This window comes from Python bivittatus, unplaced genomic scaffold, assembly GCF_059951505.1.
Source record: "Python bivittatus isolate LINGU-HERP-01145 unplaced genomic scaffold, Pbiv_v1 ctg000960_np1212, whole genome shotgun sequence".
NCBI classification, from domain to species: domain Eukaryota; kingdom Metazoa; phylum Chordata; class Lepidosauria; order Squamata; family Pythonidae; genus Python; species Python bivittatus.
Genome location: NW_028277124.1, coordinates 2,263,890 through 2,290,338, shown reverse-complemented (window position 1 = coordinate 2,290,338; position 26,449 = coordinate 2,263,890). Strand labels below are relative to the sequence as shown.

Here is a 26,449-nt window from a genome sequence, read left to right as displayed (position 1 = left end):
TTTTAATTCAACCTCTGTGTATTTATATATCTATATATATAAAATTAATGAGACCTGCTGTTTAGTGAAAAGCAGATAGAATGAAGAAAGTTTATTCTAGTAAATTTGTGAGATTCTGTTCAGGATTTATTGTAGCCTTTCTCAATCTGTTGGACTCCAGATGTGTTGGAATCATATTTTAAAATTACCAGGTAACATGATTATAAAATATGCTGGCTAGGTATTTTGAGAGTTACATTTTAGCAGGGAATCAAGTTGGAGGATATTGATTTATTATCTTTAGAGTGCAAGAGCTCCTATTTCTCTCTTTGGAAATGATAGGAAAAAATAAACCAAAAGCAGCTGACTGTTCTACAATTATTTGCAAATAGTTTTTGATTTTAAAAAGAACTGCTCAAAAACAGATTAGTATTTGGAAAAATAATTTTGACTTGGATTATTCAGTCTTTTTATATCCCTCTATATCACAGCTTATGAGATGGAATTAATATCTGGCGGGTCAGACAAACTTCTTATTCTTTGGGAAATTCAAAATGAGAAGGTATGTAGAAATATCATGGTAAGTGAAGACAACATCATTGTATAAGTGATTTTTAAAAAGTCAAAAGAGAAAAGAGACCAATTTCCAAAATCATCTGTTCTTCTTGATATTACCTCCTTTGCAATATTGTCAAAGATACACAACTCCAACTGTGTTGTATTAAACAGTCACACAAAGCAAAAGAACTACTGCTAGTTATCTGAATTCAGTTTTTTTCATAGTGAGAAACACTATGAAATGAAATATAGCTATACCAGTAGTCCTCATTTAGTGATGACAGTTGGGACCGGCAACTTAGTCATTAAGTGAAGAGGTTGCTAAGTGAAACTGCAGCTGTTCTTCACTAATCTTACTTCAGCTTTCCTTTGCTTTTACAGACCTGTGAAGGTTGTAAATGCGAGGCTTGGTCGTAAGGTTACTTTTTCATCACTATCGTAACTGTGAACAGTCGCTAAATGAGGCAGTTGCTAAACATGGACTACCTGTATAAGTGTCTGATTTGTACATATGACGAATGTCGGTGCTTAATGTAAAAGGAAAAAAATCTAAACAGACCTCCTTAAAAGCTTATATTTGCATCACAAAGAATTAGAAACTTGTGTTTTCTAAAATGATGCCTGAGATTCTCTGGAATCTGAACTGTGTAATTAGTGCCACATGCTGTGCTTACATAGAATCTCAAAATATAGTTTGCCTGAGCTATAGTACAAAATTATTCTGATTCTTTGAGAAGCAGCATCCTCGGTAATCAGCCTTAATACTGCAGCCCTATTTTCTTTGGAACCTGCTAAAAAGCTGGGAAAGAAAAAAAGGAGCTGGGAAAGAAAAAGAGTGAGTTTGTTTTTAAGCTTCTCTTCTTTTGCATCTTTAAACATTGCCAGATGCTATAGCAGCAAGGGGAGAAATAACTGTGCTGTGCAGAAGAACAGCTTCATCTCTTCTACAATAACAGGAATGCTACTTTGGGATTATGAAATGTGACACAGCTTATCATGCATTTGAAAATACTAGGAAGGCATTTCTGGAATTGGAAACCAGTGACATTACTGAAGGACTTAAGAGAATTCATTTCCCACTATCCCTGAGCGTGACCAAGTAAATATAATAGTGACATTCTGCTTTCATTTTCTTGTTCAAATGTCCAGTAAGAAGGTTTTAGGCATGATTGAACTTGGGTCTGTATGGTTCTGTTTTTCTGATGGAAGAAGAGAAAAATAAATTTGCCTGAACTGTGTTCTGTCTTGTTTGAATAAATTCAAGGGCTAGGTAAGGGCTGCTGACAAATCTCAAGACAGCAATGGTTAAATTGCATGTTTTCATTGATCCTAGAGGCATGTAGATGTGAAAACAATAGTGTATTTGTCAGGAGTATCTGCAAGGTATGGTAAAAAAAGTCAAGATGTGACTACATAAAAACCAGGCAGAGCTTCAATCACCCTGTCATGGCTGCCAACTTGATTTTTTTTTTTTTTTTACCATACTTTGCAGACTTCCCTGGTGCTTGTGAAGGAAATGAATACCTTTTGCAATAAGGTACCTTTCTTCCTAGAAATATAGTCAGAAATGAAAGTTTAAAGAGAAATACTAAGGAGTTGAGATGCAGAGATAAATTATTTTCTTTCATTTGGAAACAAGGGAAAATTGAGGAAAAAATTAAAATACTGCAATACTTGTTTTTGCTGTCTGTCTGTCTGTCTGTCTGTCTGTCTATCTATCTATCTATCTATCTATCTATCTATCTATCTATCTATCTATCTATCTATCTAATGAAATAAAATAACTGGGTGCTGCCACTAGCCTCTCTTATGTCCAGTACTTTGAGGCCTAGTAGATGACAGAAACAAAGTCACCAATCTCTGAATCAAGGAGAGAAGGTGACCCACAAGCAAAGAAAGACCAAATCTTTCTTTCTTTTCAGAAAATAAATATCAGCACTCTCTGAAGGAAGAAATACATTCTCATCCTTGAACTGAGAGTTGGTCACTGTATTTAGTAATTATAGTGATCCAAATTGTATATGGGCTTACTTTAAAAACTTCCTGCCTACATTGTTTTTAGAAACTATTTTGGTGGATGAAGGTTAGGGGTTAGTATATGGCACTTACATATATGGAAAATATTCCATAATCTGTTTTTAATTTTTCCCCATTTTTCCCATTTTTATGATTCCCCCCAACTCTAATGATTGTTAGGGTTACTATAATAAAATTAAATTTTACATATGTAGTCATAGATTTTATTTTTATATATATATATATTTTTATATATATATATATATATATATATATATATATATATATATATATATATATATATAAATAAATAAATAAATAATATTGTCTCCTATGGTAATATGTAATATATGATTGGAAAAATATTATGCAATTGCAAAACTCCTCACATGCATGCACTCACCCAAAAACATTCCTGTATATCATTAACTGGTGGAAGAGAAGTACTTAGTTTTTAAAAAGAAATTAAGGTTTTATTAAAAAGGCACAGTTTAACTAGATGGCACCTAGGAAGCTCTCTGAAGCTACATTAAATGACTTAGCCAACATTTGGCCTAAGATTATTATTATTAATCAGGAAATCAGTTCTGTTGTTTTCTGCTTAAAACTTTTTATCAAATACATTTTTGTTCAATTTACCTGAACCCTTTAATTCATTTAATATTCTATCAGAACTTTTAGAATAGCTGCAGAAAGGTATCGAAATAAGGATCTTTTTTTTTAACACAATAAAATTTTAGTTTTTACCCAAACACTGCCTAATATAAATTGCAAATAGAAAGCTGTTTAGGGTACATGACTTCTAATTCAGTGAAAAAATTGAGCACACAGTTATAGAGCTACTTATTCTTTCTGCTCAAACTTCCCTGTGACAGTTGTATAACATTCCAGTTATTTCCATGACTGCACAAAGCTGAAAATTGTACAATTGCATGACAATGTGGTTTCAATTTCAGGGTTATTCTTCTTTGTAATCTCATAATTTTCTGTTTAGCTTGTGAATGATGTTCACCTTGAAGGTCACACTGAAGCAATTTGTGCCATAGATGCTGTTTACATGACAAATGAATCCACAATAGGATCAAATCTATTAATAGCTTCTGCAGCTTCAGATTCTACTGTCAAAATCTGGTCCAGACAAGGAACAGAAGGTAACTTGTATCAAACAGTATCTTAAGTAATGCCCCCCATATTCCAGCTTGCTTCTGCAGTCTATTATCTATCTTTTTATTAAATTTATATTCCACCTAACCCCTTCCCAGTTTTACCCCCAGTACAATAACCTTGTTAGGCTGAGAGAAGGCTCTAGCCCAAAGTCTTCCAATCAACTTCTTTGACTTTGCATAGACTTGAAGCTAGATAGCAGCTGGGGAGGACTTAATTAAGAGTTGGAGAGAAGGAAAGGTGAAATTTCCCCCCCTTCCCCCCAGTGAATCTCCCTGCACTGCTTGGCTGATAGGCCCCATCCCCAACCAGGCAGAGATGCATGAATATATGGGATCAGCATTTTTAAATGCCCTCCTTGCAAAAATATAGACCATTTCTGGCAGAGACCCTCCCTTCCTATTTTTGCAATAATCTACATTTTACAGATTGTAGCAGCTGGTTTAGAACAGATGTTAGTGCTTTTATCATCATACTTCATATTTTGACCATATTTCAGATTTGTTGAAATACTTCCATATTTGTTTTATTCTTTTTTGTTACTGCCATGGAAATACAGCTTAGTTGTTATGCAAAGAATAAATAAGTAAAGTTCATACACATCCATATGAACCAGTTTCTAAACATCTGTGACTAAAGTCCCCTTCAGACCTTGCTGTCTAGAAAGCTGTTTGTTATAGATGAATAAAAAAGAGATACCCTTTAAATCTTTGTCATTATAATCTGGCTAAATCACTGTGGGTTAGAGTCACAAGCATCTATAGAAAATAAGTTAGCATCAGTCCAATTGCTATTCAAGGGCATTATATCTCTTAAAAATCAGGTACTGTGGATAAATAAGGATCACCATTGCAGTCATAAACTCCTTTGTATACTGTGATGCCTTCTGACTTCTCTTTATCATCTTTTCTTGACTAAAACCAGCTTCTCTGTTGTTGATTTTCTCTGGGTTGTATAACTCTTCACATTAGTCTTGGGTAAATTTTGAATTTCATTATAACTACAGATAGCAAAGCTGTGTAATACTTCAGATTCAAAGGCAAAAAGGTGCTTCAGAGCACATGAAGATACACGTGTAGTATCTGTCTGCAACTCCTTAAACCAAATGCATTTTTGAGGGATCATGTGACAGCTGTGCAGCCATGGGGAAAGGCTCAGCTGCTTTAAGGAGTTGGAGACAGGGTGTTACATTTGTGCTGTGAAGCACATTTTTGCCTTTGAATCTAATAATTAGTACCTAATTTCTGTGGTTTTTTATTAAATATCTCTGCAGTGATCACTGTGTATAATGCAACCTTATTTTTTTCTCCTCCTTAGTTAAATGCCTTCAGACATTGTTGTTTGGAAATGGATTTGTCATGGATGTTTCGTTGTCCTTCTTGCCAGGCAATGACAGTAAGAGTGGCTATGTAATTTTTTTAATCATTGGAAGAAATACCTAACAGTGCCAGTGCACGTGCCTGTTGTCTTTTTAAGAGCTAGTTTTCTAATATCTGATCCTATAAATTGCTACGGTAGACATGATTGATCTTTACCTATTTTGATTCACTGGGTAGGTAGCCTGTCACCTCCTTTTTTAAAACCTCTTGAAGTCACACTAAAATGAAGTAGTTAAGATGGAGATTTAGAGCAAGATATTTTGATCTTTTGTTGTTGTTGGGGGAAAAACTCTAAAGAGTTAGGTTTTTAGTTTGTTAAGTTTATTGCACATTTTATGGCCTGTCCTTGGACTTTTGTGTGACTTGACACTTATTTAAGACTGAGTTTCTTGAATCTGTTTAATAAAACTGTACAATGCAGTCCTTATTTATTGGATTTATGTCCTGTCTGTCAAGAGCTCAAAGCAGCATACATAGTGTTCCCTCTTCCTATTATTCCTCTTAATAACGGTCCTGTGTAATAGGAGAGAGAATGAGAATGATGGACCCAGAGTCACCCAGTGAGCTTTTGTGGCTGATGGTGGCGTAGAACTCGGGACCTTCCTCTCAGACTCCCACATATGAACTACTACATCACATCTTTGAAGTTCCTATTGAGTTTGGTGGGATATATCTCCAGGTATGGGGTCTATGTGGTGTTTTTGATTTAGTTCCAAAAAGTCCCTTGGAGCATGCAGGAACTTGAATGTTGTACTGGCTGCAGTTCTTTAAAGCAGCCTTTTCTTTTCCAAGCATGGCACAACAGTCCTCCACAGCTACCATACAGTTCAGGGGAAAGATGAAGGTGCTTTAAAGAAAGCTTTCGCCTTTTTGAAATTGAACTGAATCCAAAGTGTTGCCTAGTCCTAATAGGTATACAATTGTTGCCTTGTAGTGTAAGCTTATGCATATCTGCTCAGAAGTAAATTCCACAGAGTTTGAATGGGATTTACTACTAGCTGTCATTTCCTCTTCCATAAACGCATCATCTTGTTTCTGTTTTCTTTTGTTTCAGTACCAGTACTGGCTTGTGGTGGTGATGACTGCAGAATTCATTTATATGTACAACAGGCTGGAGAGGTAGCTATTGTTTCTGCTTCTTAGTCTACAGGATTTTTCTTGTGGTATTTCTTTTTTTGGTTTATTTATTTCTACAAAGTTTTATACCCTGCTTAATTCCTGAGACTCAAGTTCAGGGAAGTTTGAAATCTCTGGTTTTTCAGAGATAGTATTTCTTGACAATAACAATCTTCAGCTGTTAGAAGGCTTTGATTTGATAACCAATCAGCCATGTTCATGCCTAAGGAAAGCTGTTTAGAAGCAGGCTCATTTGTTGATATCAGGTTAATCTATTAGGATTCCACTGTTAAATAGAGGTTAATTTGTTTTTCTCCAGAGGAGAACCTGGAGAAGGGAAGGAGATGGGGCTAAAGGCCTTGTTAGATGTAATGACTCCCGCTGCATTTCCAGTCCTCTACTTCAGCCAGAGATTGGCCTGATATGAACTGAGGCAGTTGTGCAGCTTTGCTGCCTAAAATACTTCACAGCCTCCATGTACTGGTTCAGGACTTTGATAGCGTCCCTGGTAGAGCCTGGAGTGGCTGCGTACAGCAGGGTATCATAAGCACACTGATAATACTTTACCTCAAATACTTAGTGACCTCCCTCAGCATTTTAACATAAATATTAAATTGCATGAGAAAGGTTGCTGAGCCCTGTGGCACCCCACATAGAAACAACTATGGGCACGGCGGTTTCCCCGTGCACATTGACTGGAATTGCCAGCTCAGGAAGTAACAGAACTACTGAGAAAAAAAAGCTTCCATGGGGTCTTGGATGCATGTGGGCAACTCTAGGAAGCATATGCAGCTCTACCAATACAGGATAGAAGTGAGTGCCAGTCAGAATTAAGCAGTTGCATTGCGCTCCAAAGCAAGCTTGTGCAAAACACACTGTAGTAGCTCCCAGCTTGACACCCTCCAGATGTATGAAGGTATATAGGAACACTCTGAATTCTGATCCATATGAGGAATGAAAGCCTTGGTGTTGCACTTGCAACACATTTGGGGGACTGAGATCAGGGAATCTGCAATAATCCAGTCAGGAGTTTTACTAAGATAGAGATATCTATGGTCAGACTAATAAAGCAGGAAAAGCAGAAAAGCTGCAAAAAGGCCCTGTTGCACCAAAGCTACTTTTGTGTCTAGCAGCAAAGTTACATGTTAGAGAACCCCCAAACTACAATGGGGAAAATTGCAATAGATATGTTTATATTGAGGATCCTTACTTGTTTCAGTTTCAGAAATCTTTACTACTATATGGACATGAAGATTGGATAAGAGGAGTTGAATGGGCAATTTGTGGTAAATCACATTCAATCTGGTTTATGAGATTTCAGGGGGGATTTCTCAAGTTTTGCAGCCATAAAAGCTAGGCACTTAACGTATTTTGAAATAATACTGAGGTTCTTGAGAAACTGAATTCTGTATTGGTTGTCACTTTTTTTGTTTTTTCTGCTCTTTCATGAAACATCAGAATATATACAATCACTAGAAACTATTGCTCATATCATAGAAATAGTTATGCTTTTTTTCTCCATTTATCAAAGATATGAGCCTTCTCTTTCTATCTGTAAGAGCAGTGTTTTTCAACCCTTAGTAACTTTAAGATGTGTGGACTTCAACTCATCTTAAAGTTGCCAAGGTTGAGAAACCCTGTGTAAGACGCTCATGGGGGCCTGAAGGGTAATAGGCACTTCCTACTTAACTTCCTAGTTAACATGATAATATAATGTAATTTGGAGACATGAACCATTGCAAAGAGTAAAGTTCCAGTTTTGTTTAGCAACTAACCATTGTAAATATTGATTTCTTTGGGGCACTGAATTTCCACCTTAAACTCTTTCTTCAATGAGTGGTTTAACTTTTCTTTTTTAAGATGGAGACCTGTATCTGGCAAGCTGTGCTCAGGATTGTCTGATAAGAATCTGGAAGATGCATGTAACTTCCTTGTTTGGGGAAGTCCAAGATGAGGATACTATTAGGTTGAAAGAGAATGTTTTCACCATAAAAAATAATGATGGTAAATCTGTTATTTTATATTGGATTTTTCTATAAAAATGTTTGTAGCATGGTTAAGTAGAAGAGAAGATTTCTCATTCTTCTAATGTATTGTGGAAGAGTGTGCTATTAATTAGCTGAAACAGTGTGGGTTTCACTGTGTTTTCTTTCAACTAACTTGATTGGTGCCCCCATGACATCACAGATATCTATTTCTGCACATGAATTTAATTTTGGTGTGATATATTCTTTACATTAATGTCTTCTATAAATTGAATAGAAATTATTACATCCACCTGAATATAGTGAATGAGCATACAGTTTTTTCTTTCCATGTCATAGGTGTGTTACATTTTGTCTATGTGTGAAATATGTATTTGCCTCCAGCATCTTGGATGTACAGAAGCCTTCTGGTTCCATCATATCTTTTTTTCACAGATGAATTCACAGGCACAAGGTCATAAATTTTTTGTCATATGATTATTTGCAAGGCTGAGTCATTAATACAATGGCTAGATAAGTCTTGACAATTAATTTACTCTTTGACACTTGCTTTCCATTCTGATTGATTTCAACAAATGTAACAGAATTCTCTTGCAACCTGCTGCGTGGGACTCTCTGATAGTAAGCTATTACCCTGGTACATCTAGTTTCAAATACAAAGAAGGTGAACTCCATTCTTGGTGCTTTTAAAAACAGCCTGGAATATTTTTTTTCACTCTCTTTTTTGCTTACTTTATTTTGTGATAGGTGTAGATAAATCTTTTGCAGTTACCTTGGACTCAGTGCTAGCTGGCCATGAAAACTGGGTATATGGAATTCATTGGCAGCCACCATGTTTCAAAGGTAGGAAGAAGTATTTGATTTCCAATTTGGGCTACTGATAGATATGACAAGGAATGTGGAATTTGTTGCCAAAATGGAGAACTCGATGCTGAGTTCCCCCTTCTGTCCCATAGCATGTGAAATTTAAAATGTGTGATATGACATATCACATCATGTTTTTTTCCACCCTATGTGGGAGTCGATGTTGTGCACCAGAGGTTGGGAAGTAAAGTATATGAAGTCATTTTGTATGCATCTGGTAGCATTTAATTACAGGGGAGAGACAATAATATTTGATTCTTTGGGCAAGATTATGTTCTTCCCTCAGGACCAGGGCTGAATTTTGTGCAATTTGATTAAAAGACTCACAATCTGTAAACATAATCCTGTAAAACAGCCACTGAAGATTCACAATATCTAGGATTCAGTTTACACAATTTTTGTCCATGCACATATTTGAGGACATTGTAAATTGAGAGCTTTCTTCCAACTTTAGCCATGTATAGTTGTTCTGTGTGGTGTCCTTGTAGAGTTCCTATTTAAACTTTTTGCTTTTCTTCAGATGTGATAAAAAACTATATTTGATAAAAATGAATGAAAACATATCATACTATATGAGGATATTTTTTCCTGATACTGTAGATGGCAGGATGGAACAGCCAATGAGGTTGCTATCTGCTTCAATGGACAAAACTGTGATCCTGTGGTCTCCAGATGAAGAATCTGGAGTGTGGTTGGAACAGGTAGATGTGGTTTTTCATTTCCTCTGTTTGTGATACCAAAGTAAAAGAAATATAGAACTAAATCCCAAGGCTCAAAGATTTTAGGCAAGAAGTATTTTAATTTCTTCAGTGGAAAGGCAAAGAAGAAACATGCTTCAATGTTCAGAACAGCAACAGATTGATTCCTCTTAAAAACAGTAGCTAAGGTTTTCATGTGGACATCAGGATGAGGAATAAAGTCTAGGAACACTGTGCAGTGAAGAAGGTTCTCTCCTTGAAATACATGGTGACTTCTGGATTTAAATGGAACCATATTAAAAATAAGTAAATATTAAGAACTTCACATGTTTTCCTTTTTGGTATTATGATTAAGATTTGGAAATAAGGTGGTGTTATTTTAAGATGAATGCAAGACTTTTCTAACTGTGCTAGCAGGTGTCTCTAGGCCAGTGCTTCTCAACCTTGGGAACTTTAAGATGTGTAGACTTCAACTCCCAGAATTCCCCAACCAGCATGGCTGGCTGGGGAATTCTGGGAGTTGAAGCCCACACATCTTAAAGTTCCCAAAGTTGAGAAGCACTGCTCTAGGCAGTACTCAATTGTATGCTCCTTCTGTACATGGAGGCTCTAATTTACTGTCAGGATTGATAATCAATGATAGTCTATCTTCTAACAAATTCATCTACTTTTTCTTTTTAAGCCAATCAGTGCCCATTGCTGCATCTTGACCTTAATAAAAATAATGAAAAACATACTTTGCAAATTGTGACCCAGGCTTGTGCATATTCTTTTGCTTCCTTTCTAAAGTGATTTCCCTGCCTGGCATTAACCACAGTCTTGAGTTGCATGTACCCAGGTACAAATTAGGGTTCTTTTTAAATTGGAACTTTTGTTGAAACTGGCCTAGCCAACCATAGTCACGAGGGAATCTGGCATGAGTTGCACATGAAAACAGACACTGGATAGGGAAAGGGTGGAACTGGCTTAGCATTTAACAACTGTTTTGCAGGAAATCAGTCTGGATCAAATGGATTAGGCACCATTTGAAGAAGCACTTTTTACATTGCAAGCTGCCTTTGATTTTGGCAAGTAAACGAAGCATTTAAAAGTAACTGCCTTCATGCAAAAATACGTGAAAGAATTTTTAGAGGTTGATTATGTGACTGGTTAATATTGTAGCATTTGATCAGCCCCTAGGGAAACATACCACTATCAAAACAATTATTCATTTTATATGAACTTGCATACTTCTTGCAACTATCTTGCAAGCCTCTATTTTGAAAAGGTCTGTATTAATGTGGTTTTTTAATTGCGCAAGATATTTGAATACTTCTAGAATGACATTCTTTTAACTTCACTTTGGATGTAATTCTGAATCATATACCTTTTCCTCACAGTCCTTAATTAGTAGGGAGAAGGCACACACATTCATGCATATTGTATCTTATTTTTTCAAAAGGTCCGAATAGGAGAAGTAGGAGGAAATACGCTTGGATTTTTTGACTGTCAGTTCAGCCCAGATGGCTCAATGATTCTTGCTCACGCTTTCCATGGAGCACTTCATCTTTGGAAACAGACTTCTGCAAACAAGGCAAGAGAGAGTTTATTTCTATCACAAAAGCATATATAGAATATCTTTATATGGCTCTTTGGAAAAAATGGCTCTTTGCTCATTCCATGTAACAAATTATATATTTTTAAACATCTTTTATAAGTTACAGCATTGAGGAGGGTTTTTTTTTCCTTTCTGAACTATGATAAATAGCAAACAAGTTCAATTAAATAAGTTTGGATAATTAGGATAGACTTGTAGGCCTTTGTGGGTGAGAAAAACAAATGGCTTTGTGAAGTTACTTTTGGGTGGATCAGCTTTTGTCCATCTGGCCCCGGATGATCTCGTTCCGCAACAGAGCTTTCCCAGGACTGTGACAGAGACCTTTTAAGGCCCACTACCTGAATTCGTTTTTACTACAGCACCCTGATCTGGACTCATTATGTTCTGCTTGAACAGTATCTGCTGTACCATTGGACAGAGTCTGTTCCCAAGCTATTGTTTAGGATTCTACAGCTGAAGCCCCAGGGCTGCATATGGTCCCTGGAAGATTTGGGCCCAGGTTCCAGAGGTATTTCTGTACTGTGATTTTTAGTGTGAGAGAAGAAATGGTAAGTAAAGATAATGGGAATATCCACATTAGCCATATCATTTTAATTAAATTTAAATGTGAATTAAATTTAAAAGTACACGTCCTTGCTTAATAACCATAACTAGGATTGGCAATTCCGTTGCTAAGTGGCACGGTCATTAAGTGAGATATCACATGACCGTGATGGACTTATGATCTCACTTTTGCCTCCGCTGTTAAGCAAATCATTCACAGTCCTTAAGTGAGACATCATGTGACCATGACTGGTGATTTTATTGCCGGCTTCTCCATTGACTGCTTGTCGGAAGCCAGGTGTGATGTATGCAAATGGTGATCATGTGACCGCGGGACATTGTGATGGTTGTAAATGCCCGCCAGTTGCAAAGCACCTGAATCTTGATCACGTGATTGTGGGGATGCTGCAGCAGTTGTGTGAGGACTGGTCGTAAAGTTACTTTTTCAGTGCCACCATAACTTTGAACGGTTGCTAAACAAGGCATTCATTAAGCAAGGACTACTTGTAAGCTAAATCAAAAGTAGTTTTAGTCCTGGCTTCACCTCCTTTTCTTGAGTGCAACCTCAGCATGCTATTCTAAGACCAAGTGTGGCCCTCAGCCCCAAAAATGTTGTGCATCCCAGGCAGCTTAAAAGTGTCTGTTTCCTTTGTTATAAACATTTTTAAAAAACCGGCATGTTTTATCATCTAAGGATGCCATTTAAGGTTCTTTGTCCTTTACAGTGATCTTTTGATGCCCATCCTTCATTGGCCATTAGGTTTTGTTAAATCAATGTGTTGTAGTGCTTAAGGAGTGGGAAGATTCAAGTTGAAATTTACCTTTCAACCACAGAAGCTTGTTGGTTGACTTTGGATCAGCCACACTCTTTCTCAGATCAATCTACCTTGCAGGATTGTTGTGGAAAAAATAGGAGGAGGGAGTGTTATGTCTACTTCCTTGAGCTCCAGAATTAAAGGTGCAATATAAATCAAATAAATAAACTTAAAATGTTTTTCAACTTTGGATATAGTTCTTCAATGAAGAGAATGCTGTATCTAACAAATACTTTTTACCCCATTCATGGATTTACAATATAAATGTTTTTGATTTAATAGAGAGAATGGGCTCCAGAAGTGATGATTTCAGGCCATTTTAATTGTGTTCAAGATGTGAAGTGGGATCCAGAGGGAGACTTTATAATCTCTGTTGGTTCTGACCAAACAACAAGGATATTCGCTCCATGGAAAAGAGAGAACAACCCAGAGGTATTTTTTGCAAGCTTGCGAAATTATGTGGATGGTATAGCTAGTTTCAAATGGTCCATTTCCAGACTGAAATATGAGTATTTTTTCTGGGCATGGATTCAATGTGTGTAGAGAGTGAGGGAGATGATCTTGATAGAATAGGTAAGAACAGTTACTAGACAAAGAGGACTGAAACATTCTTTAAGTCTTGGGAAGCAAGATAATATTCAGAAGCGGCTCAGGCAAACTGCTCCCTGATTCACAGGAGAGAGGAGGAAGGAGGAGAAGGATAGCATAGTCAGACTCCAGGATTCTGTTTTTATTGCCTATCTCAATAAATTATAGTTCTAATTTCCTATGGAGTTGATTTTCTGGTCTGGTCTGCCTAATGAGGCTGACGATGTGCATATTTGATCTGGATATGAACCTAAAACACATATGTTCTGGCAGAGTGGGAAAAAGGCAGAGATAGGGAGAGCAGGGCATTGGGAAGATTGGGAGAGGGGAGGGCAGGGAGTCCAGTTGGCTATTCTGCTGCCACATGCTCTTGTCACATGAAATATCTGACCAGTCCACTGGTTCAAATACAATGTATCAAACTGACTCCCTCTGAGCTTCGCAGCACCTTACTTTCCTAGTTCTCCTTAGCTACCACAGCTAACGTTGCTGTTAGGGAAGGGTCGGTGGGTCGGTTGGATATGCTGGACTTGAATTCAAGGGTGGTGAAAACACTAAACAGGGCAAAAGGGAGCTCAGCAAAAGAAGGTGCTAGGAAGATTGGTGGCCAGGCTGGTGCATGGACCCTGCAGAGGAAGAGGGGAGAAGTGCCCTAAGCTTGCCCTACTTGTCCCATAAGAATCCTATAGAATTTGGCTCTGCCAAAACCCAGAACAACCAAGATATTATTATGCCAAACTTCCCGGCCACAATGTATTTGTTTTGTGCACAACTCTTGTAGATAGATTTGAGCTAGCATCTCTGAACTGCAAAAATCTGGATGACCATTGAATGGCAGCAAAGAGATAGAGAAATCTCTAACCCTGGAAGTTGTAAGGATTTTTACAGCCAAGTTTTGATAGTTCTAAAACAAATGATTTTTTCCCCAGCAGAATACGAAATCTGAGCAATAGCTTTTCTTAACATTTCTTAAACTCTCCTAAATGCATTCGTATTGTATTCCTATTGTTCAGTAGTTAGCTACTATGGTATTATGACAGTATCACATGAGTATAAACATTTAGAAGTTTATATTGGAAAGAGTCATTTAAAAACAAGATATGGTCTATAATTACACTTAATTATATCATTATTCATGCAACATAGTGTTGATCATATTCTGTTTCTAGTGAGGAAAACAGATTGTTAAAGAAAAATTCAGGGGGAGGCTAAACTGGGGGACAGAGTTGTATTTTGGAACAGGGTAGGGATTTGGTCCTTTTCTGTGATGTATTGGATATGCCAGGAGTCTGTCTCAATTATTTATTAATGAGAGGGGATTCCTGGCATTTCCAATGAGATTTGGATAAAGGCAAGAATGCATTTTCTGTAGGAAATGAACTGAATGTGTATTTTCAGCAAAATGTAATTCTAAAATTGACAATAGATTGATGGGACTTAACATTTAAATTCTTGGATACTTTTCTCTATAGATTCTAAGATTGGTACTTGTATAAATGTGATGGTCCTTTTACTAGGTCTCATGGCATGAAATGGCAAGACCTCAAGTCCATGGGTACGATATGCAGTGTATAGCACTGACAGGGCGGTTTCAGTTTGTGTCTGGAGCAGATGAGAAAGTGCTTCGTGTATTTACGGCACCTAGGAATTTCATTGAAAACTTCAGCAGTACTTCTGGAATATCTCTGGAGAAATTATATTCTGGGGTAAGTTGTGTATTCACTGGCTTTTAAAGAAGAAACATTGCTGTCTGCTACATTTGATGTTTGCATCTCTCATTTGAATTCAAGCACATTTTTAAACATAGGTTACAGAAATACTGAATGAACTCAGAAATTCTTTACTTCAAGGGTGGTTGTAGTTTTAGTGTTCAGGGGCTATAAATGAGCCTCCTGACCTTTTGGAGTCCATCTGAGAATGTTATAATATCATTGGAGAGGGTAGGATCAACCTTTTCCAGGGTGTGTTTTTTTGGGAGGGCAGGGGGAGAACAGGAACAAGATGTCTCAATGAGTCAATCCACACTCATCTCCACTCTTAAGCCCCCGCCCCATAATAGCCTCTTTGGGGCATAATTTAGGGCCATAATTTGGGGGGTTATTGAGATTTGTAAAAGTGGACATAGGAATAGCTTGCCTCCGAGAGGCTCCCTGTTCCCATTGCTACCACTAAAACTTCCCAGAATGACAAAAATGGGGTAAAATCAGACTGAAAACTACAGTTTTAGGCTATTTGAGGGGAATTGGAAATGGAGTTTAAAGAATAATGGAACAAGAAGCTCCTAGAGGCCTTTGACTCTCATTCCCACTCTTATTTTAACAGAAGAGACCAAAAATGGCACAGACAGAATTAATGGTATTGCCAGCCCTGTGAGATAGACCTGGTCAGGAAACTGAATCCATAAGAAGACTAAAACTATACTCTGGACTTACTCTGTACTCTAGAACTATACTCTAGTTCTAGTCTTCCTGTGGAGTCAGCTTCCTGATCTGGTCTACTCCGTGGGCTAGGTCTATGAGCTATGGTTGCCAAATACTACTTTAGTGATGCTGAGGATTGAGTTTAAAGTGTGTAGTACTAAACTTCCTTTTGGTGGAGACATGAATATAATTTTAAATTTGAACATCTGCTTAGTCACAAATCAAAATTCTTAGACTATGCTCATAATCTGTGCTGTACGGTATGCTTGTTACTTCTTAAGATGTTTTGTGAAGACAGTGTTTGTGACTTAAAACCATGGTTTTTTACATAATATGGGGTACAGACCCAAACAGCTGTGCTTTATTCAATAAACATGGTTGAACAGAATATGGGTTATCATGATGTGTGAACTCAATAGTCATGTAATTCTGTATGACCTGGAAAATTGAAACTGAGGCAAAGATTTTAAATTAGTTTGAGATTTTTCTAGAAATTCTTTAGTAACATATATACCACATTTTAGATTTTTGACTTATGCAAAGTTATATTGAAGGCCAAACTTGTAAGAAGGCTATATTTATAAATGAGAAGATTCAGATAATCATAAATAACATTTTTCTTTTTAGCAAATGGTGGATCTTCCAGAAGGGGCTACTGTACCAGCCTTAGGTTTGTCCAATAAGGCTGTCTTTCAAGGTAATATTTGTCTATATGTGTATCTAATTTTGTATTTGTTTATATGAGTGCTTATTTGATCATATTTGTGCTTGTCCAGGTTGATGAGAGAAATTAGCTGGGAAATGGGTGATCCTTAGTTGATGCAGGGAGTTCCTAGTGTCCTCCAGATGTTTAGGATTATAAATCTCATAATTCAAATTAGCATGTTCAAATAATTAGAGATACTGAGACTTGCAGTCCAAAATATCTGCATAGTGAAAAGTTTCTGTCATCTGGAAATTTTGTTTAGTTACAAGGAGAAACTTGGAAACTTCTATTTCCATTTTGTTGTTAAGTTGGCAAAATATGGCTTTACATATCAGTTTAAACCATAAGATAGTTTGTTTGGTATATTGCTTATCAGTACATATGAACTCAATCACTGTAACTTGTTAACAGTGGTTAAAACAAACCATGCCTTAAGTATAATGTATAAACACATATACAATGTAGTTAATATTAAATATGGTCTGTTTAAAATAAACAAGCTTCAATTTGTGGATTATGAAACTGATTAAATTATATAACAAAATTTATAGCAATCCAGTAAGAACAATCTTAGCTGTAAAACACAACTCAACAAAACATTATAACCCCCCTCCCCAAGAAACCAACCAATGAAAACAAGAAGTAGTTAATATGAGGACTAAGTAAACACATTAACTTAAAAGTGAAATCTGAAAAATGAAGGTAACTAGAGTAATAAAAATTATAGAATATAAAAAGGTATCTAGTTTGAACAAATTTAGTATATCACAAAATTAATCAGATTGTTATAAGGAAAAGCAATACTAAAACTAATTATATCAACTAATGCCCTACCAGTGTTAGTGGGGGTGTGGATTCTGTTTTATTTTTCCTCCCTGTGGTAGTTCCTTGATTAGAATATTGTTTGCTGCTTGATTGTTATGTCTAGTGATAATCTTAGTGTTAATCTCTGCTTATCTGGGTGATGATTGCTGGTGAGGAGATGTTCTGGACTGGAACATGCCACTGTATATAAACAGAGAACAAACCCCCTTCCATTTTAGCACTGAAGATGTTACCTAGCCGGGTAATGAAACTTTGCAAGAAAACAACCAAGCTCAGAGAACCCCAAGGACTCCACAGTTACCTGTGCTTGTTCCCATTATGTTAAACCATGGTTTGTTGCAGCATCTAAATGTCCTTCCTTCCTTCCTTCCTTCCTTCCTTCCTTCCTTCCTTCCTTCCTTCCTTCCTTCCTTCAGACCTGTGTATAGTTTGGAAATGATTTGAAAGTAGTGCTTCTCATGAACATAGTATAATGAGTGTTACTCATTAAAACCACCTACCTTTTTCAAACTTCTGCCAAGCCTGAAAAAAAGATGAGATTACTTTAAGGAGTTGATTCATTGCACCTCTTAGAGCAGTTGCATCTGTTTTTCAGGCTTTCTTCAAAACCTGAAAAATGTTGGGCTGCTTTAATGATTAGCAGAGGTCTGTGTGAGATCCCAAGCATTTTCTCCAAATCAATTTGAGTTTTCCTCAGCTCTATTATATATATTCCAATTCACCATTTAGTTAGTTATTATGATTTCATGTATGGTTAGTTTTGCATATTTATCATAATTATGTTCTGGTGATGAAATACCTTCCCTGTAAAAATAAAAATATTTGAAAAATGAAGTAACTTCTGCTTTTGCTGGTTACCATTGAGGGGGGGGAGGTCACTAAATGGAAAATATTTTTAATTTAAACCATCTCAAATTTGAAACACCATGTTTCAAGCCCTAAACATCTCATTTTGTCCACCAAACAGCTGCCTCAAGTATTAAGTGGGTTGTCTTGACAATTCTGGAAGTCTTTTGAGCTCAAAGCAGCTTTGTTTCAAACACAACAGTTTTGGGCTTAAAACACTTCCAAACTGATCAAAACAGCCTGCTTGGCACTTGAAACAGGGCATCTCAATTCCAAAATGGTTGGAATTCAAAATATTTTGCATACTCCTACTGAATACCCATCACCAAAATCTTAAGAAGAAAGGGACGGTAGCCGTTCTCTAAGACTGTAAGAGAAGCCATGTGTTTGAGTTAATAGGACAGGGCTAACTAATCAAATGATCTCAAAGGTCCTGATGATTCAACTGTTTCTGTCTCAAAACCCCCTGGCAGTGCAACCCTCTGCATGTCTTTTCAGAACTAAGTATTACTGAGTTCAGTGGAACTTACTCTCAGATTAGTGTGAATGGGACCTTGTGCTAAGTCATAATGTTTGGTTTTGTGAGTGTGAACTTTTTGTAACCCTTGCCTTCTGACTTAGGGTATTCTTTGGGAATTTGGGAGAGTTGTTCACAACATGGCAAATGAAGAACAGATGGACATTTCAGCCTTATATCTCAAGCGAGGCTTCAGTCTGTCAGCAAATCTAGCAGAAAGAAATTAAAATAAGCCACAGAGACCCTACTTTTATATATATTCATTAATAAATAATGGCTACAGATTATTTTCCTAGATTCTGCTGTCTTATCTCTTTCCTGGTATTAACCCTGATTCATGAGACTATGCATTAATCTTGCTTCTTTGGACATGTACTACTGTTAGGGGCTGGACAGTGTTGTTGTGTAACCAGCCAATTGTAGACTCTTTAGTAAATCAAGTCTAAGACTGGCTGGGTATGCACATTTTACTGACCAAAATATATTTTAACCATGGATTGCTGAATAAGCCATAGTGGCTGGGTTCATACCTAAGCTAAATCACCAACCTCAGATCCTCTTTAGCCTGTATCAGGCTGCATGTCTCACTTGATATTTTTTAAAGATTGTTTTAAGTTTTGGGTTTTTTTAAAAAAGAAAAGGTTGGGGAGCTTACATGTTGCAAAGCAATGCATAATATTTATTTCAAAGCCTACTTCTTGATCCTGTATATATTCAGAGATTCAAGTCCACTGTTTGCTCCGATGTTTTCCCAGCTGCCCAGAAAAGGATGCAGGAAAATTAACATGGTAGAAAGTATCCTGGGAATCTGAGCGGTAATTGAGGAAGCATTTTTATCAGTTTGCCCTTTTGGTATAGTGGTATTTTCTACCAGCTGTGCCCTTGGCATCCATTTTGCAAGAGACCACAATTCATGCTCTCAAAATATGCCCAAACTGGGGACTCCTGCCTAAATCTGGTTTACAAATTGCAGTGAATGATTTCTTATACTGTGGAGCTCTGGGTGCTCTCTGAACTTGGTTGTTTGCTTGCAGACGTTTCATTACCTAACTAGGTAACATCATCTGATCAACACATCATCAGCACTGATGATGTTAGCAGTGGAGGCAAATATGTGTAGCTCAGGGTTGAACTGATGATGTTACCTAGTTGGGTAATGAAACATCTGCAAGCAAATAACCAAGCTCTGAGGAGCATCAAGAACTCCACAGTTCAACCCTGAGCTACATATATGCTCTTCTATTGAGTTCTTTTAACTTGCCACACAGCATATAAATATGCCATATTATAACTTAAATAAAATGTAAGAGCATAACAAGGGTTACCCCAAGGTTCTTAATAATACAGCTTTCCTTTATCCAGTACATTATTTGTCACGTAGGTCCTTGTAGGTTATTGTATTTAATTTCTTTTGAGCAATTTATTTTGTTCACTGGAGTTACTATATTAACACTATGTTGACTTTGAGCAGATGATGGCAGGGTAACTAGACTTGGGCTTTGAATTCTTGGTTTCACATGTTTGTATATTGTTTGAATTCAGTAACAGCCCCTGTATTTTCAGAAAAGTTTAATTCTTGAATAGAAGCAATTCAGTCATAATTCATGACTCACAATCTTGACTAGATCACATTATTCTTTTCTGTATGTGTTGTTTCCTTTTTTTGGATGAACTTCCTTTTATTAATAATTTTAGCATAATTGTTATGAAACTACAAGCTTTAATTGCTTCAGAAATAGGCCTAGAGAGCTTAAATGGTTCTAAGAGATGTCAGTAGAGGAATAGAAATAAGGATTCTCAGAGGATCTTTGATCTCCCTTTTCTGGATCAATGGGGCAGTTAAAAATGAACACAATTGAGTTAATTCTGCATTCTTATATTAACATACTGAAGTTTAGAAAGTTTCAACCCTGAATAAGTAATGAATAAATGTTTGAACATTACCTGAGGAAAAAACCCAAACAAATCCTAAAGTGATATGTCCCAGACTTTTAGCCAGATTCTGGGAATGAAATTTCATTGGGATTTCAGTGAGAATTTAAAAGAAAGAACATGCATATCATAGCAATCCAGGTAATTTAAGAAATTACACAAGACTAGCAAAGTGTTTATTATTACAGGTGGGAGTGTACATGTTTGAGTGAGGAGAAGGCATGATTTGCAAAGATGTGTGCTGTGTGTGCTGTGTATACATTTTTCAATGCTCTGTATATAGATATGTATAGCATTTTTAGTGAGATTCCCTCAGGGAAAACCTGACCAGACAATCTAACCATAACAATTTCCCTAAAGTGCAGCATTTTTCTCCCAGGAAAGAGTATCCTGGGGACATCAAAGGCACGTCAGCTAAACATCTTGCCTGTCCTTCCATATCCCAACTGTTGAGGACAGAGTTTGCACTTTCGGCATAGATACATGTCATTGTAATCCATTCTATGATGTGTGTTCTTAGACAGATTACAGGATAATGAAGCAATAGGACTTTTACTTTTAGGAGTAAGGTAGTTGCAGTGTTTCTGACATGTTTTTCATGAAGTGGTATATATAGGAGGGGCATGTATCCCTTTGGACTTGCATTGGGGATGCTCACATGGCAGCTGTCGGTAACTTTTTAAAACAAATGTATCTTTTCCTGGATCAGCCTGCACTGGAGGAGGGTACCTGTATACTGCTGCTATCTGAGTATGTCCTGCCCACTCCAGGGAATTTTTCCTCTTTGAATCCAAAGCTCTGCACAGCCCTAATGTACTGTATAACCATTAGATTTATATTTTTAATACAGCTTTACATATGCAGAAGTGGTATAGTAGTTAGTATTTTTATGTGGTGTGCACATACATCTAAGTACAAGACCTGTTATTCCTTCCAACAACAGTCTTGTATGATAGTGTGTACTGAGAAAGAGTGAATAACCCAAGTCACCTAGTTAACTTTTGTGGCTAATGGAAAACTAAAACCTGGATTCCTCTACTCCGTCCAACATCTTAACTACCATACCACACTTTTGAAGTTCTCATTGAGTTCTGTGGATTATACTTGTGGGCATTGGGGCTTGGCAATGCTTTGGATTCAGTTCCAAAAGGCACTTTAGAACATGTGGAAGCATGAATGTAGTACTTGCAGCTCTTTAAAGCAGCTCTGTCTTTTCCAAGAATTGAATGGCAGTCCATGGCAGTCACACAATCCTGGGGAAAGGTGCCAGTGCTTTAAAAAAAGGAGTTCTATGTGCAAGCTCCAAAGCATCTTTTTGGAATTGAATCCAAAGTTGTGCCTAACCCTGACAGGCATAGAATTACTGCCTTGTAGTGTAAGCTTATACATATCTATTGAGGAGTAAATCTCACTCCTAAAGTAATAAGTTGATTATTGTAATTCTGGGTGGCTGCCATTCCCCCTTCCACAGATATATAATCTTGTCTTCTTTTTCTTTTGTTTCAATATATTTAATTGAGGGTGGACTAGTCCAGCACTTTGAAGAATACACCATTAATGAATGAGTGCTTCTCATTCGTCTTGTCTTGTTCATACTGTGTTTTTTCTACCATGACCCCTTTTAAGAGTCTATAATGAAAACTGAATGTATTGCTATACCAGCTTCTTTCTTTCATCCCATTGTGAGGGTTAAACGTATTCCAGCTCCTGTCATGGTTTGCATTATGAGGCCCAATTATTTTATCTTGCAGTGTAATTTCTTCTAACTTTCCTACTCAGGCTGTTTAGATAATGGCTTAGCTTGTATTTAGATTCTTTTTATCTGGAAACTGAAGTTGTTTCTTTCTGTTTAGTGCTTGTTAACAGATGCCATCTTTTTGCAGATTCCCTACTTGGTGACTTTAAAGCAGTAACATTTGTCCATTTGCAGCTGCAGATACGAGAGCTCAAACAACTGAAGAAGAAAATCTCAGTAATGCTTCCAGCCAGTACCATGAAAATTACTTTCAGCCATGTAGTCTGTCAGGTATGCAATATGTTAAAAATTCAATATGTAGTTCTGGGACAAAGCTGGTTCTTCAGAAAGCTGACAAACCGACCAGATTCAGGGTAAGGAGAGTAGTGTTCAATACTGAATCAAATTATTTCTTCCAGAGCCTCCCACGGAAGATCACCTCTTGCAGAATACACTATGGCCCGAGACCCAAAAGTTGTAAGTTACTTTGTTTATAGATGTAAAAACATACCCCCAAAATGTGGCAACCATTTAAAGTCCTTGATTTTTAAGTAATTTCAACGCTACTGTAGTTCACAGTACAATTTTCTCATTAAATCTGGAGTTCTAGGTTAAGTCAGGGCCAGAAAGATGAATGTATTTTTTTAAAGCTAGTTTCTGTATCCCACTCTTCATGGAAGGACCTCAGTGCAAAGCTATGAACAAAGGGAAATGCTACTTCATGCTTCAAGCCATTTAATAGGCTTAATATGCAACAGGTTTATCACAGCAGGTTTCTAGCATTTCTACCACTTGAACTTTAATGCTAATTCAAACATGGAAAATTCTGGCCTATTCTTGGCTAAAGAGAGTCATAAAACAAGGTAGAGAAAGCATACAGAAAACAGCTTCTGGAATTTTTTCACACTCCTACCAGCAGCGACCATAGGAGACGTTGGCATTTTCTTCTGTATAACAAAGTAATGAGCTGCATGTGTGTCTGTTCATGCTCTCCCCTCACGTTGTGTGTTTATATGCATGTGTCATTGGGAAACACAGGCAGGCTGAATGTGCTCCACTCTGAGTCTCTTGACCAAAAGGGAAACAGGAAAGTGGCTTAGAATGGAATTCCATTCTAAGCAATATTCCAGCTCTCTCTCCCATAGAGGTGCATTGGGGAATTGCTTCTAAAAAAATTTTCTCTGTAGCCTCTGGCCTGATCTGGCCCTAGAGTTTTCAAGCTATCCCTTTTTTGTTAACTTCAATAAAATTAACCCTCCCACTTCCTCCATTTGTTGCATTTTTTGGAGAATTATCTTGCTGATAAACAAACAGATGCGCAGAATCCTGAGCCCTGTTAAATAACTTCTTTCCCACATTTGATTGCCTTCAGAAAAATAAACCATTGAACTCCGCAGTGTGAGCAGTAAGACATCAAGACTTTTTGACAGTCATAGTTCTCTCAGAGGTATAATGCCTTGTAGTACCTTCTTTGGGGCCTTGCCATTTGAATGTAAAACAAACTCACAAGTATTCACCAAAACACTAATAGTGTTACCTGTACCTCTGCTTGAGTATTATTATTATTATGGTTGGTCGCACTGTCAGCCAGATGCTTAGACTGGATTTGGCATTTTTATCCACTTATTGAGTCCTTTCCAAGGATCTGGGATAGGTAGATGTTGTTTGATGGTGTTAAAGGTATCATTGCAGGATATAAGCTATTCCAAATAAAACTGTCTTTTACCATTATTATTATTATTATTATTATTATTATTATTTTTAATTAGCCACCCAAGTCTAAACACAGATGATACTCAGAGTCTACTGGACTCTGCAGAGTGCAGAGTGTGAATAATACACAGTTTTCAGTCTCCACAATCATGACTTTATATCCTTGATCAGAAAGTTCTTCTCATCACAGCAACTGGGTTAGTAACACAGATGCACAATGTGAGGCTTCAAGTCTCAACACTCAGTTGCAGCCTTCAGTACCTTCAAAAAGTTGTTACCCAATTGTGAGTTTTGATGTGACAGAAGAAGGAATTATTAAGTACATGAGCGAAGAGTTATATTTAACATTTAAATGCAAATCAAATCATATTTAGTCAGATTAACTACTTTTGGCATGTGCCTCCCAATATGCCACTCCAAGGCCAAATATGGCTCTTAGCCAAAGCTGGGTATCCTTGGTCAAAGAGTTGGACTGGAAATAACTTCCATATTTAATAGTTCTCTCCAAGGAGAGATTCCCTTCCAGACATTTACCTGCCTTGGGGCAATCATGCAAGACCTCTGAGGAGCCTTGTGAGTTCCTTTTAACAACATGCATGGATCCATATAGAATTGACAGCTACTCTTATCTTCCTTTGCATTCATGGTAAGATGGAATATAAATAAAATAATGCCCACAGTGCCATTAAATAGCTTCATTTTTCCTCTAAACAAAACCAACATTTTCATAATTCTCGTTAAAATTTCTCTATAAAATAAGGCACATTTCCTCATCTCCAGTTATATAGGAAATTGAATTACTTAAAGAAAAAAAGATACCAAATGGAACTGTACATTCGTTACTCTTGAGCAGAAAAGGAATCTTGTGTGCATTTTAATACTTTGCATGTACTTCATTTTAATACTTTGCATGTACTTCATACATACCCATTTGATCATCTGTGGAACTTCACATTATAATAAGACATGGGATACCCTCATGTTCTTCCTTGGTATCCACATCTTGTCCAAATAAAACATAGCTGTGGCCTTTCTGTTCTTTTCTAACTTGGAACTTTGGGAGGGAAAAATCCCTTTCTTATGAGACAGTCTCTATAACAGGAAAGCTTAATCTGTTCATTTCAATAGAGCATTGCCTAGTTTATTAAACTTCATCTTTGATACCCATTCCTCTGACCTTTTCTCTCTAATGAGCTATCTGATTAATGTAAAGATTGTCTCCTATGATCATTGTTAACTAGCCATCTAAGGATAGACTTTCATTACCAGAGCTGCTCACCTGAGCTTATTAAAGGTGCAGATTAAACAGCCCATAAGAGTTATTAAGAGTTTCAAAATCCTTTTCCTAAAACAAATTAATAATGTTGCTGTCCCTTTCTTCTAAGATGATGGGTGCAGGCAGGGATTTTGAACCTTTAATTATTCACTTAGTACTTTTCAACTTCCGCAAAGGAATTCAGAGCATCATATTAGCAAAGTACAAATGAAGCAGCTGTGACAAGCTCAGTAAGACTGAGAGAAATGATTGGGTAGAAGTAGACCAATGTCAGCCCTTGAGGTAGTCCAGACAAGAAGCACAAACTATGAATACTAGCTTTACTTTTATTGTAAGGTTACAATAATAGAATCTTGCAAGTCTGAAAGTATTTCTCCCCTCCTTTACTTTTACTTTCTGGAAAATTAGGATTTCTTCTGAGATGCTTCCCATGCCGCTTTTCCTTCTGTAGGCTGAGATACAGTACCTTTTACATGATGGTTGTCTAGACTGCAGCTCTTCCTCCTGCCTCCCAAGGTCATTCCCACATACCATTAAAACCAGTGAGCCTCATATTTCAGTGACAGTTTAGAAACAGGATGTTCCTTACTGCAGGCATCCTGTTCTGGGAAGAATAAAGGCCACAGTTAAGCAGTTATTGGCATTGCTGCTCTCATCAGCAAGACTCTTCTGCAGCAAAGGAATGCCTGGCCTTCCACACCACTACTGTCCCAAAACAGTGATTTCTCCAAAGAGGAAGAACATGTTGAATGAGAAGAACAAGCTGAAATTAAATCCAAACAAGGGACAGATGCTATTGATAAATGGGAAACTGCACTTGGGGATTGAGATTGAGCCTGTTTTGGATCGGATCATTCTCCCCTTGGGAGTATTTCTCTGTTCTCTGCTGTCACTGGATTCACAGATAGTGGCTATAGTATGGAGCACCTTTCCAGCTGGATCTCCAGCTGCAGCGGTTGTTGGACTTGATAATAGTTATCTGTATCTTGATTGTCCAGACTATTGCAATCACTCTAAATGGAATTACATAGGTTACACTTGTATCTATAAATTGCATTTAATAACAAATGCAGCAGTTAGTTGCTAACTGGTACAAGATCCAGGGATCCCATGATAATCTGTACTGGTTGTCAAATCCTTACATGGTACAATTGAAGGAATTGTTATTGGCCTTTAG

General features: G+C 37.1%; 1 protein-coding gene across 2 annotated transcripts in view; it reads left to right on the top strand.

Moving 5' to 3' along the window:
* Positions 1–26,449, top strand: part of ELP2 (elongator acetyltransferase complex subunit 2) — a 54,091-nt gene that overhangs the window by 4,701 nt on the left and 22,941 nt on the right. Inside the window, exons 3-16 of one of the 2 annotated variants that reach the window (XM_088131605.1) lie at positions 471–541; positions 3,548–3,704; positions 5,035–5,112; positions 6,151–6,215; positions 7,432–7,498; positions 8,073–8,216; positions 8,945–9,040; positions 9,662–9,762; positions 11,201–11,332; positions 12,997–13,146; positions 14,820–15,008; positions 16,350–16,419; positions 22,479–22,574; positions 22,703–22,760. In XM_088131605.1, coding sequence (XP_087987731.1) covers positions 471–541; positions 3,548–3,704; positions 5,035–5,112; positions 6,151–6,215; positions 7,432–7,498; positions 8,073–8,216; positions 8,945–9,040; positions 9,662–9,762; positions 11,201–11,332; positions 12,997–13,146; positions 14,820–15,008; positions 16,350–16,419; positions 22,479–22,574; positions 22,703–22,760 — 1,474 coding nt within the window. Of the gene's footprint in view, positions 1–470; positions 542–1,352; positions 1,637–3,547; positions 3,705–5,034; positions 5,113–6,150; positions 6,216–7,431; positions 7,499–8,072; positions 8,217–8,944; positions 9,041–9,661; positions 9,763–11,200; positions 11,333–12,996; positions 13,147–14,819; positions 15,009–16,349; positions 16,420–22,478; positions 22,575–22,702; positions 22,761–26,449 lie in introns of those variants that run through there. The other variant, XM_088131606.1, reaches the window with a different exon arrangement.